Below are 13,535 nucleotides of genomic sequence, written 5' to 3'. Positions count from 1 at the left end.
GTGCTTGAAAAAACTAGAAATCAAGGAGAGACACAGAGAAGCCAGATGCTCCAGGCCCTGGCCCATCCTGGAGCCTGCAGTACTTGGTCTTGGCAGAGAAGCACTTTCCCAAGGCTGCTATGACCTGCTGCTCCCCTGCCCCAGGGCTGTCCTGTCCTCCTCCATGAGAACAAAGAAGATTTGAGCAATTCTCTGCCTCTCTCCTCTTTTCCTGTTGTTTCACAGCTTTCTGCCTGCAATCCACAGCCCAGGGCAGGTAACTACAACTTGGTCAGCTACCTCTGCAGTGCTCCAGCAGCTGTAGGCACAGCACCATGACATTTCTGGCCTCAGTTCTGCTTCAGTAGAAGAACAGCACTCAGAAAAAAACAAACTCACATTGCAGAGATGCTGTAGCAGAACATTTATTCAATGGCATAGTGAAGAGCAGAACTCGGTACAAACATAAACCCTCAGTGCCTTGCTCACTACTACACCGAGCCCAGGGAGAAGAGATTTCACAATCTCAGGGGAGGAGGGTAGAGGCTGTTCCTTTGCTGTGTGACTGGACAGAGCGCTGGATGTGGATCCTGTGTGCACGCACACGGACTCCCTTGTTTCTGGAAGTCCTATGATGACAGAAAACCTGAGTACAGGGTTTTGGATAAAGCCATGGGCACCTGCTGGGGCACAGCAGAATGAGGGTACAAACCCTTCTGCCAAGGGCCACAGGAGCTGTTAAAGCCATCAGTGCATATCAAGACAGTAGCTGCTGCCTCCATTAAGTCTATCTGCAACCCAAGGCAGTGAGTGGCAGAGACAACTGCCACCAGTGCTCCCAGGGGAGTCCCAAAATGCCTCCTCCAGCTCCTGGCTGGGACACAGCTCTTTTCTAGATGCAGCCCAGAGCCTAGCTCCCAGGAGTGACTGCAGCTCCTGGGGTCAATGCCAGCTCCAGCCATCTAGGCCAAGTCAAGATTAGGGGCTTAATTTTAGACTCTTACATTTGGGTACCTGCTGCAGGGAGAAAAGCTTCAGGGACAGATACAGAGCAAACACCATCGAGCTTGTAATTGCTTCAAGTGTCAGCTCCACTGTCAGAGGGGTCCCCAGGGGGAGCTAATCACCAAACCCATGGCAAGTCAGCCCAGGAGGAAGGAAGCTTATTGAAACTGTCACTTCAGGCAGGTGGGTTGTGCTCCTCCATGGGTGAATACCTGCAGCCACTCATGGGTGCCTTCACCTACTCATGGAAAACATACCAAGAGAACCTAAAGTGCCACAACTTGAGTAGCATGGGCGGGAGGTGACCATGAGAACCACCAGCCATCCTCATGGCTGCCCCCTTGGGAAGGGACAGCAGATAGCCTAGAATAAATACATTACTGATGCCATAGCTTAGTTAAGCGCTACTTAGCTGAGGAAGACAGAGGCAAAGCCAGCACCATGTTACCACCAGCCCTCCCCACTCTCAAGTTTGGAAACTGGCGATATCAACACGTAGTTGCTAACAGAAGACATCAACAGGGCACTGGCTGCATCCCCAGGGGCCACACGAGATGCCAGCCAGCCCCCCCCCCAGCCCTGCCTACCCCACTGCCTTCTCACTGCCCTCCAGTCCCTGCTGCCCTCCGAGGCCAAGATGCCATGTGGGAAGAGGCACTCTGCATTACCCAACAGCTAGATGAGTTGCCCATGGATGTTGGGACAAACAAACATTAATAAAACTACTATATTAAAAGTGTCCTGCAGTAAGGCAGTACAGCACTGTACCATGGCTTCTGCCAAGTGCTCTGCAGCCGGTAGCTCTCAGTGAGGTCAGCCATGTCCCAGGCTCACATAGTACAAATGCTGGAGACATGCCTCAGTCTGTTCTCGGAGACAAAAGCTCACCCAGAGAGAGCTGTGACCAAGTAGCAGCATTCGTGAGAAGCTGTGGGGAGCCTACCTTGCAGTGACCAGCTTGGGCTGCTGCCCGACGGGGTCAGGAACTGGCCCTCAGCTCTTATGTTCCATCTTTGAAGCAGATGCTCCGAGGAGGAAGCAATTCCCACTACTGGGATCCCTCCTAACTCAGCGGATGGGATTCATGTGCCCAGAGCTCATCTCTGTTGTGCAGGGCTCAAAGCTCTGCAAGCTCCAGAGGAGGTGGCTGCAGTGAGGAAGCTGCAGGAGCAGGTGTACCTGGGTTCAGCTTCTCTGGTTCATGAGCCAGGAGAAGAGCAGTTTCCTGGGCCTCGGCTTCCTGGCCTGCTGGATGCGCACCGTGCGAGGGGAGCGCCACACCTTGATGGTGGTGTCGTCGCTGGCTGTCAGGAGCAGCTCCTGCTCCACTGGGCTGAACGCCACTGAGTTGACCACGTTGTCGTGCTGCAGTTTTGCCAGGCAGATGTTATAGTGCCGGTCCCAGATGTAGCCATGGCGATCCTCTGCCCCACTGCGGTGGACAAGGCACCGGTCAGGACGTCACCCCAGCAGCCCCGATAACTTGTTGCTCCCAATCCCCTTCCTTCCACACAGATGGAGGCAGAGAGTGCCCCAGCCTGGCCAAAGGCCCCAGCCTCCATCTGCAGCCCTGTCAGCAGGGACAGGCCAGCTCCTTCTGGGAACCCAGGGCTGTTTGAAGAGCCCCTTCAACTCGGTCCATGGCACCTGCTGCCTGCAGCCCCCAGGAAGGGCATTTGCCACCCGCTGCCAAACATGCCACAGCCCAGAATTTCCCCTTTCCTCACTGATTTCACAACAGGACCAGGGCAGACAGCCTTTAACAGCACCCTCTGATTCAGTCCCTCTGCTCTTTACAAATCTCCCATTTCCTGCTCTGCTCACAACACACAGGAGTTTCCAGCACATGGACCAGCCCTGCTTGCACAAGCTGGCCTGCAGTGCCGGCCCCAAGGCCCTCCCAGATGCAGGGTCAGAATCCTGCCTGGCCCCATCACCACAGACCTTGCTACGAAGTCCCTGCTGACATCCAGGAAGATGAAGAAGCACTCCTCATTGGGTGTGTAGGCCCGATGCGCACGGAGGGCTCTTTTCACCTCCTTCATTGTCTTCAGGTCAAACACATGCAGATCGATCTCCTCGGCGATGGGTGGTGGCTGCATTGGGTCAGAGATGACACAGTCCCGAGGCCAGGCACGGCTGTTCACATACAGGTACCTTGGGGAGGGGAGCAGACGGGTTACCCTGCACCTCACTGCATGCAATGAAGCTCACCAAGCCCCTAGCTGTAAATGTGCAGTGCAGTCAAGTGGGGTAGGGACTGAGCAGTTTCTCCGGTCCTTAGCAAGCCTGCAGCTCAGCTCACTAAAATCCAGGCTGAAACATGGGAACACATTGCTGAAACACTTCTTGCCACGTTTGGAAAGGAAAGGGCCACCACAATTGGGAAGGTAGGCCCTAGGGGCTAGGTCAAGCCTCTTTAATCCCATTAAAACCAACCTTAAGGTGTATTGATCTGCCTCGGGAACAAGACGCATTGGTGTGGGCAGCTCCTTCACTCTTACAAGGCTCCTTGCCTGACCCTATCCTGAACTGGGCTCAGCAGCGCAGAGGGAGGAAAGCATTCCTGCCAAGATCTGGGGAGATGCTCAGGTGGTAACACATGCCATCAGCACTAGGACATAAATGGGACATGAACAGGCAGAGCAGCCTGTGCAGGCACCCTGCTCCATCCACTACAGTCATTTCTTCTCCTGTTCACCCCACAAAGCCCCAAAGCAGCTGTCGCCCACCCCCTGCAGTGTCTGAAGCCAGCACTGCCACTCCACCACACTCACCTGTGGTCAGGGGAGAGGCCCATGCCAATGATGTGCCCATGGATGTCGATGACATGATCCAGTGAGTCAAAGAACTCATCTGAGCGCCTCTCCTCCCCAAGCACTGGCCCAGCAGTTGTCATCTGATGGGGCAGGATCCTTTTAATCCCTTGGGGACAGAAAGCAGAATCAGGTGGTTCTGCAGGCTGCTGCCAGCAGACAGCAAGGCTGGTGGAAGTCCCCAGGCTTCAAGAAGGGGCTTCCCTTAGCACTGCTAAGAAAGGAGAACTGGGTTGCTTACAGTCAAGGACCAGGACAGGACTGCTGTCCCTACCAGGCTCCTTCAAGCTCTCACAAGTGGTGCTTTTGGCCAGGACACTGCCCAAAAGTGACACATTGGCACATTCAATCCCAGCCAGGGAGATGCCCAGTGCACAGCTGCCAACGCAGCCAGTACAGCCACACCTCGCTCCAAGCCCAGCCCGCAGTGTGCTCTGAAGCACAGGGAAGCTGCGCTGGTCTGGGAGACACTCTGGCTGCAGAAAGGTTTTTCTCCTAAACAAATTCTTGGGCTGGGCCCACTTCCTTCAATATCCAGCCTGGAGAAGGCCCAGCAGATACACTGGCTGCAGCAGGGTTTTCCCCCGATGCTGTCAAGCGCAGGTGGGGGTCATCCCCAGAAAGCTCCAAGAACTGGGGTTTAAACCCAAACTGGGCTCAAGTGCTTTATAGCTTTTGAACTTCCTGAGTAAATGAGACACATGCTATGGGTCAAGCCCTGTCCCCTTCCAGCTCTAGGCAGAGGTCCCAAACACAAACCATCTACAACAGCTTCCTGGAGGACTCCTGTGAGCCTCAGCAGCTCTTGGGCACACATGGGCTTTATCCTCAGCAGGTCCAAGAGTAGCTGGAAGATGGCCCATCCCATCGCCCCTCTAAGCGAATCATGGCCAAACACCCTTCATTTTAGTCCCCTTCCGCAGACCAACGTCAGGGTGACACCACACTGCACCTCAAGTCCGAGGCCCTTCACATCACTGCATCTGAACCTGGACAGCCCAGGACCTTCAGGACAGGACCTTTGCTCTTCCACTCAACTGGCATTGCTCACCAGCATCTTCATCCTCATTTCCACAGCACTACACTCCCAGTTCCAAACTCAGCTACGTGGCCCCCACACGCACAAGCCAGCGGAACAGGCAGCTTTGCCCATGACTCAAGCCTGCCACCAGCACAAGGGAGAGAGAAGCTCAAAGGAAACTCCTGCAGGAGAAGTGCTTGCATGCTGCAGATCAGGCAAGATAGCACCAATGCCCAGCAGCTGGGAGCATGTCTCCCACCAGCAGCCTGGTGAGAGATGAGCACAACAGCAAGCTCTTTCAAGTACCAGTTCCTTGGGGGCAGACAGCAGAAGCACAAATGCTGGTTTGACACACAAACCAATGGGCAAACCTAACATTTTGCAGTGACTCATGGCTGGAAGAGGAGCTGAGCCGGGGTTCATCCCTCTGAACAGCCAGTCTGTGCCACAGGCACTGGCCACCAGTCAGCTAGTCACTGGAGTTCAAAGGCACCAAAACCCACAGCCCTGGGATGCTGCACTGGAAGTCAGTGGAGTCCAAAGGCAGGCGCTGCCTTTGGACCACGCTTTGCTGTCGTGTGCTGCAGGCCCCAGCCTGCAAGGCAGTGCTTGCTTGACCCAGCGGATCAAGATGCAGCGCTGCTTACAGGGCTGAGTCAGGGCAGACCACCTGCCACTTGTCCAGAGGCAGGTCAAGGTCCACCACATCGGTCTGCAGACCCGGCCATGGACCGGAGCACAGAGAAGAGCTATGCTCAGTCCAGGTCACATTCCTAGTTTAGGTGGGCAAAGACCAAGTGACTCTTCTCCAAGTTGCCTACAGCTTTGGAAACTGCCTTTCCCTGCCTTACTGGGCTGTACTGGTGCAGGACCAAGTAACAGGAAGGTTAGAAGAGCCTGCAGCAGGAAAGCAAGGCTGTAATTGTGCAAGCAGCAAAAGGAACTGAAACTGTCTGGCTTTACAGAAGAGTATTCTTGCCTGGAAGCAGCTCTCCTTCCCTCCCCACATTTCTACTTATCTGTCTGGTCCTTTCCACTGAACTTCTCTACTACTTTTAGGGGCTTTTGGCAAAGCAGCTAGTCTACCTGCTTCTACTCATCACTGCACTAGCTTCTTATAAATTCAGACTCTGCTAGTCCCAGTGCCTCAACAAGAGCATCCCAGATGAGCAAAGGAAGTCCTAACCCAGAAAAAGGTCACCAGCAGCGCCATTGCCTGGCTTGTGCTGCAACTACAGTCCCTTGTACCCCACTGAGCAAGGAGGCTGAGTGCCCAGCAAGCTGCCTGGCATCAGCTTGCCATGGAAACACCCCTTGGGGCAGCTAATAACCCCCCATGAAGGCTCTTCAGTACCAAACCAGGGGTGCCCAAGTGTCTCGCCAAGGCTGAAAGGCCACCTGATGCAGGGTGATCACCTGGATCAGGCAGGCAAGCACAGAGGCAGGCAGGGCTCTGTCTCCCAGAGTTGAGGGGCACTGTGCAAGCAACACGCATGTGAACTTCAAGCTGCTCAAACTAGTCTTGCCCTGATGCCCTCTCCATCCCCACAAGACAACAGGGCTGAGGGCCTTCCACACACTCCTATCAGGGCAATCACCGCCCTTCCCAACCACCCACTGGTGCGCAACTCATGGCTGATGTCCTTAAGTCAGGAGTTCCTTTTTGATCTTCTGCTCATCCCTTGCCATGACTTTCTTGTTTGGCCACGTGTCAAGCCTGGTAGCAACAAAACAACCCTCAGGCAAGTGCTTGTGGTGTCGAACCCCCTTCAGTGACCAGGGGCATCTCAAAAGCCTCACGTATCAAGAATCCAGCAGCCTGAGTAAAACTGCAACTCACTCACCACAAACAGGCAGCAAATAAAACAGGTCTTTTCCAGATTCAAATTCAGAGCGAGCTGCAGCCCACACCCCCAGGGAGGCTGGCATGCCCTGGGCTCAGACCACAGCCTTACCTATCTGGTGTGGGGAGTAGGTGAGGCATCCTGTGGTGAAGATTAAGTATTTTGTCTTGCTGTTGCTGTCCGTGGAGAGCAGGTTCAGCTCAGGCGGTTTAGTTCTGTTGCGTACAAACAGCTCAGCCACCTTTGTCTCCAACTCTGTCTCGGTCATGGCAGGCCTCACACGGCCCTCCATGATATCATCAAAGAACTGCTGCAGCCCATCCTCTGCTGTCACACCCCCGTCATCCGGAAATTCCTGTAATGCTGGCTCCGGCATCTGCTTGGGCTTGGCCTCCTCTTCCTCACTGTCACTGCCAAGATCAAAGACTGGGCAGGTGGATGTGGAGGAAGCAGCTATCTGCTCCTCATAGTCCAGGAGCAGGTCTGGGGAATCATACCGGCTGCAGTCAGCCACCATCACAGTCCGGATAGTGCTGGCATTCAGGTTCTGGATTTTGAACAGTCTCTTCACTACATTCACATTCTCAGACTCTATGCCCTGCAAGCAGAAGGGAGAAGTAAGCAGGAACCACTTCACTGGAGGGTCACTCCTACAGCTCAAACTAAGAGCTGCCTGCCCAGACCTTGAGCCTGCACAGTGGACACCAGCCACACACCAACCTCTCTTTGCACTGCTATATGGAGCACTGACCATGAGAAACGGCTCGAGGCTGGCCAGCTTTGTTGCACTCCTTCCTATCTTAGAGGTAGGCACACCAAGACAAAAAGCTCCTGCAGGCTGATGACAGCAGAGTTGGGAACATAGAGGCCAGGAAGCTTTGCTGCCACCCCTCTGCCTGAGGTCATTAGCTGGTGCTGCTCAGCGCTTTACAAGAATTTCAGGAACAGGCCTGTGCGATAAACATAGGTGCAGTGTGAAGTGCCAACCCACTGGCCTACAAGCAGAAGAGGCAGAGGACCTCCATGCTCCTGGACTTTGCCTATACCCCTCAGCAGGACCAGCCTGGTTATCTGCTCCCAGACACAAGCAGCAGGTCTCTTTCTGCCTAACTGCTCTGGCAGTCTGCAGCTGCACTTCAACACCCCCTGTCAAAGTGGGCAAGGTCCTTCCTCACCTCTCAGAGATAGAAGAGTTAACACTAGTGTCAGTGCAGCACAGAGATGTGGTTATGGGAAGGATCTCTGCTACCAGAGGATTCCACCCAGGGCCAGCAATCATTCATGTTAAAAAAAACACAAAACGCCAGGATGTGCAGCTGTGACATTGAGACAGAGGCAAAACATGGAAGAGGAACGTGTCCAAGCAGCACAAGCGCCAGAGAATGAACAAGCAGCAAACAAGCAGTCTAAGGCCAGCACACACTGATCTCCAGATCTCATCACAGCATCAGAGACATCACCTGGCCCACAGAAATGTCAGCAAGGACAGGCAGGGCTGAGCTCAGCCTCTCAGCTAGCTCCAGCTCCCAGGAACAACGCACTGAGCTGCCAAGTGGGAGAACAGCCACTGCTCAGATATGTGCCAGACTACAGCCATCCCAGGCCCAGTTGCATACTATCAAGGACCTCAGCAACCCTGTTGTGGTTCAGCCACTCTCCTGTTGAGCAATGCATGCTCTAGGGCACTGCACTCAAGTCCTCATCCCAATTAATGGGGCAAGAGTTAATGGAATCTGAGGGCAGAGTTAGAATATTGCAATGGGTACCACAACACCGAGCATGGAGAAACCTCACGCAAGGGTTGCCTCAAGCTCAAGATCCTGAGGGCAAGTCAGAGGAGACAAACAGGGAGTACAGGAGGACTGGGCCATTCTTCGCTGGTTGCATCTCCTCCACAGCTTTTCCTCCCCCAGGAGCCAGCAGGAAGCTGCACTGCCTGTGGAGCTGGAACAAAGGCATCTCACCTGGAAAGCGTTGTTCAGCCACAGCACAGAACAGGAGGTTATACGCCCAATCCGATGCAGATTGCCAGATATCAAGTTGGTTTCATTCAGCCAGCAGCCAAACACATCATAGGGCTTATTCCTCACCCTGGAAAGCAGTGTGAAGTTCTCTGGAAGGGAGGGGAGACACGAGTGTGAGGTGATGGCTCCCAGCAAGGGCCCTGGAGAAACCATGGCAGAAGACATAGGAAGTAGCTCAAAGTCTCCACAGGAGAGGCACTGATGCAGCACCTCCACCACAAACTGACCAGACACTGCCCAACCACCATCCAGTTCCAGACACTACTCTGAAGATAGGTTACTTCTCTCTTCTACAGAGATGTGTGGGGAGAGCACGCACAAGGGAAACCAAAATAAAAGGGCAGCCAGATGGAGCCAGACCAGAGAGCAATCTATCCTCACAGTCTTTCTCCCAAAGCAGACACCCCAAGGACAAGAACAAGTCAAACATGTACAGAACTTCTTCACTCCTGTCCCTGGGGCTCAGGGCCTTTCTGAGCAAGACAGCTGTGCTTTTAGCAGCACTCCTTGATTTATGGCACAGTGGGACTGTAGCACAGAGACAGTGAGAGACAACGCAGTTGGGGTTAGCAAGTTTCACAGAACTGCATCAGAAGAGGTGAAGCAGGCCCAGATGAATGCACTTCAGAAAGCCGTGTGAGACCTCAGTGTGGGACTAGCACCACTTGAGTCAGAAATGGTGGCTTCAACATAACAGGTAATGTGGATAACTTCTTGCCTTGCCCAGACTGTCACTTCGAACAGAAGTTAAGTGAGAATAAATATATGCCACACTGCCTTTAGGTGATGATGTGGTGACCTGAGCAGAGTTAAGGCTATCATCTGGAAGGTTTACCCTATGAAACTGTGATTGGGACCCCAGATGGTAGAAGGCAGGACAAGCATACGTCAAGGCCACCGCACACCTGAAGAGGAAGGGAACCCCAGCACCCACTATTTCACATCTCCCAGTAAGCCCCAATGAAGGCGAGGGCAGCATTTACCCATGCTGATTACGGCAATCTCTCCTGACGAGGAGTTGTGAGGTCCCACGAAGACACCTGACACCAGAAGGAGGGAGTCATCAGAGTTGAACTGGGAGAACTGTGTATAGCTCCAGTTGTACGGCCTCATGTTGGAGCTGTGCTGCAGGGAGATATCCAACTCATTGCTCCAGATCTACAGACAGACAGACAAACAGTCAGGAAACTGTTGAGAAGCCTGAGAGGTTCCACTTCATCTGTTTTGCCAGCGCTCACCAGGACAAGAAAAAAAAAATATCAAAGACCCTATTTAACTGCCTCCCAGTCCTGATTTCCCTGTCAATTCCCCTGACAGAAAATGGCCAACAGCCTTGGAGAGCGGCTAAATGCAGGACTACTTCTCCATCAGCCAGTGGAAAAGGTGTTCAGGCAGTGAATGGCACTGTCACAGCTGGATTCTTCAGCATATTTAGAGATATTTCTCGCAAGACAACCACTCATGCAAGACATCTTCTGCACTGGATCTCCACACTCTTTCTTAGACCCATGGCACAACAGGGGACTGATCTGCACCTAGAAAGCAGCCAGAGCCAGGCAGGCACCTTGGCCACCTTCACACAGGCTGGAGCTGGAATCCACAGCCCTCAAGGCTACATTTGCAAGAGTCATTAGTTCTGTGGCTTTAAGAACTCAGCATCTGCAGGAACCAGCCTAAGTCCAGGGACAGCTGGTCAAACCTCTCCTCTCCACAGACTTTCTACAGGCTGCTCTCCCAGCTAAGTCCCACTAAATCAAAGCTGGAAGGGTTGTACAGGGGAAGCTGCCACTTTACCTTGACGGTACAGTCTTTGGAGCATGATGCAAACAAACAGCCAGAGTGGGAGAAGCTGAGGTGCAAAACCTGGTCATTGTGCTCCTTCAGAGCCTGCACTTCCACGCAAGGGATGGTGTCGTAGAGCCTCTGGAACTCGTCATACCAGGAGACAGCAGCTGTAACACACGAGCAGGGACATGGGACAGGAACATAAGTGGAGGGAAGCAACAGACCTGAGCTAAACACAGCAGCCACAAAATCAGTCTTTAATAAAGCGCAGTCTTGATGCGTGCTAGACAAGCCAGGAGCAATGCTGGGGCCACCATCCCTACGGGTTCAGCTGAGTTAGCAGGGCTTAACATTTTTCTCAGTAGCTTCCCCACTCCCAACCCCCACCCAAAAAAATCTTTTCTTCTAGTAAACACACAACTCCACACCATACCACTACTTCCTAAACCAGTACAGCCACTGCAAGAAACATCCAGGGCATAGCTGTCAGCTATCTAACAAAAACCTTGCTCAGGACAAAACAGCCGTCAGAACTGCAGACGTGCTCCAGCACAACACAAACAAATCTATCATGTGATGAGAGGGAAGCTGCTCCTCAGGGTAGCGGGCTCCACTCTGATTATCTTTATCTTGTCTAACACAGAATTAAGAAGGTTCCAGAAAGGGTCTGAGACCAGGAAAAAACATCTCCATGAGATAAGAGACTAGAGAAAACAAGAGAGAATTGGGGCTGGATGCAGTGTGCCAGGACAGAAGAGGAGCCCTGCAGTACAAGGGCCTGGAGCACACTCGCAGAAGTCACAGTGATGGCCAGTAAAGACACAAATAAAGAGGTTTTTTAATGAAGCACCTGGTAAGACAGCCTACAGACTTCTTGCAGCAGCAAATCCCAAGGAAGCAAAGAGGATTAGACATGTATATGGATAAGGGCCAATTTCCCTATTTACACTGAACAGGACTGAAGGTTTTTTTGGAACTCACTGCAGCCCAGGAGGCACCTGCAGGCAGGGAGCAGCTTGCTGCCAGGACATCCCACCATTTCTCACCAAGCTATGCACTTCATCCCCCTCTGAAGCTTAGTCCTGGCCTGTCTGGCTGGGAAGCAATCTGAACAGATCCATATGGCCAAGCAACACCAACATTTCCTCTTACAAGACCCACTGGATACCATTCCCCAAACTGCAGAGCTGCCCAGGGCAGGCAGGCTGGCAGGGGATTTCCCCAAACTCCTGCTTCAGCCCCTTCCTGGGCCTGCCAGCCACCCCCTGCCCCCGCTGCCTCACAGCTCCAGAAGCACAGCCTGGGAGGTGCCCGAATACATTACTGAGTTACACCAACTGCTCAATCCCAATTAGTGCTAAAGAACAGGGCTGGCAGCTTACTAACTAGCTCCAGGAGGCTGGAAGCGAACAAGCCTGGTCAAAGAACCTCAGGTAAAGATAATGTCCTCAAGCCCACAGAGCTCCAGGGTCTCCACAAGTGAAATCACACAGCCCAAGTCATCCCATCCACATCTCATCTCTTCTCAGAGCCCTTCTGCACTGGTGTTCCCCACTGCAGGGAGATGGGCTCCTGCTGCTTGGTCCTCAGCATTTCTTCCCATCCTTCCGTAGCAACAGCAACTCAAGGTCAAGAACCCAATTCCCTCCGCTGTGGCCACACTGGGAGCCCCGTGCACATCCTTGGGGCGGCAGATGGAACACAGCTGTCCCGGACCTCTGCAGCAGGCTAGGAACAGGCTTTTCGGTCTCCAAGAGAGACCCACCTTGGCAGCAAGGGCTCCTGTCAGCTGGTCTCCAAGGCCTGTCTCAGCTGGTGCGACAGCATTAGGATACCCTTCCAGACTGCACCAAACCGCTTCCAGCACCTGATACTCACCAGAGACCAGACCCGTGACTGTAGACTGTCGCCACCAAGACTGCCGACAGCTCTGCCCAGGGAAGGCCCCGCCAGGCTCAGTTGATGCTGACTGTTAATGGGTCATCTTCCTACTGCGAGTCAAGGCCAAGATCAAGTCCGACCTGCCCTCGCAAAGTGGGTCAGCAACTGCCTTAGCATTTACCCACTGTACAATTAAATGGCCGTACACCCACCTCCCTCTCCAGACAGCAGGCACACGTGTTCTCCCTCCACAGCCAAGCTGCAGCTGCTGCCTACGTCTTATGGAAATAGTCTGATCAGCTAATGTGTACTTGCAGCTCTTCCTAGTCCGGATGAGAAAGGGACAGAGCCTGAAGCAGAGGCTTGCTGTGAGGTCCTGATCAGGAAAAGCCAGCAGTGATTATCTTGGAATCCAACTGGGCTGTGATGTAGCAGCGCACAGTGACTCACTGCATCTCCTCAGGATCTCCCTCAGCAGCAGCAGTGCCCAGACAAGCTGTGCAGTAGCTACCAGAGAGAGTAGCTGTGCAGTAGCTACCTGCCTAGAGAGAGCTCAGAAACCACCTTTCTGCAAAAGGAAGGGAAAGCTGAAGCATTTTCAACTACCCGATGCCCCTTTCTGAAGGGTTTGGGCCGTTCCAGAGCCCTTCACGTGCACGTCACCACCCAAGCCTGCAGACCGCTAATGTGATACGGTTTAGTGGCTCCATCACCTTTGACGCCAGAGAACGGAGGGTTGAGCAGCAGAGGGGGAGAGGATTTCTCCCTTCTAGGCTCACGGCAGGGAAGTTTCGGGAGCTGCCACCCGGGGAAAGGCCCCCCCCCAGGGCCGGCAGAGGCCCCGGGGCCGAGCGGCCCCCTCGCCCGGCCCGGCTGCCCTGCCTGCTCGGCAGGTTCGGGAAGGCAGCCAGCCAGCCCCGCGGGCAGCCACGCCAGCCCCTTCCTTCCCTCCACGCCAGCGCACCTGGGTGCCGAGGCACCTCCCGGGAGATGCGGTAGTAGCGGTAGAAGAGCTCCTTCCAGAGGAACTCGTCCCGGGCCACGGCGTGCCACTGCCGGCACACCAGCCCCGCCGAGAGTACGTCTACGTGGTCCAGGTAGAGGAAGATCTCGTAGAGGACGCTGTCGGGGAGGAGGGGGCCGCCGCCCGCATCCATCGTGTCATTCTGCCGCCGCGCCT

General features: G+C 54.0%; 1 protein-coding gene across 2 annotated transcripts in view; it reads right to left on the bottom strand.

Moving 5' to 3' along the window:
• Window positions 1-1,071: 1,071 nt before the first annotated feature.
• FBXW5 (F-box and WD repeat domain containing 5) overlaps window positions 1,072-13,535 on the bottom strand; it is a 12,568-nt gene continuing 104 nt past the window's right edge. For both annotated transcript variants that reach the window (XM_010564603.1, XM_010564604.1), the window contains 8 exons: window positions 13,320-13,535; window positions 10,484-10,641; window positions 9,673-9,847; window positions 8,630-8,778; window positions 6,777-7,263; window positions 3,762-3,909; window positions 2,929-3,141; window positions 1,072-2,416 (listed from right to left, as the gene is read on the bottom strand). The exon at window positions 13,320-13,535 ends at the window's right edge or, in 1 of these variants, runs on beyond it. In XM_010564603.1, coding sequence (XP_010562905.1) covers window positions 2,170-2,416; window positions 2,929-3,141; window positions 3,762-3,909; window positions 6,777-7,263; window positions 8,630-8,778; window positions 9,673-9,847; window positions 10,484-10,641; window positions 13,320-13,512 — 1,770 coding nt within the window. In that variant the 5' untranslated portion in view covers window positions 13,513-13,535 and the 3' untranslated portion in view covers window positions 1,072-2,169. The remainder of the gene's footprint in view (window positions 2,417-2,928; window positions 3,142-3,761; window positions 3,910-6,776; window positions 7,264-8,629; window positions 8,779-9,672; window positions 9,848-10,483; window positions 10,642-13,319) is intronic.

Source organism: Haliaeetus leucocephalus, unplaced genomic scaffold, assembly GCF_000737465.1.
Source record: "Haliaeetus leucocephalus isolate CR32 unplaced genomic scaffold, Haliaeetus_leucocephalus-4.0 Scaffold183, whole genome shotgun sequence".
Classification (NCBI taxonomy): domain Eukaryota; kingdom Metazoa; phylum Chordata; class Aves; order Accipitriformes; family Accipitridae; genus Haliaeetus; species Haliaeetus leucocephalus.
The sequence above is the reverse complement of the archived record's forward strand: the minus strand, read 5'-3'. Positions and strand labels throughout refer to the sequence as shown.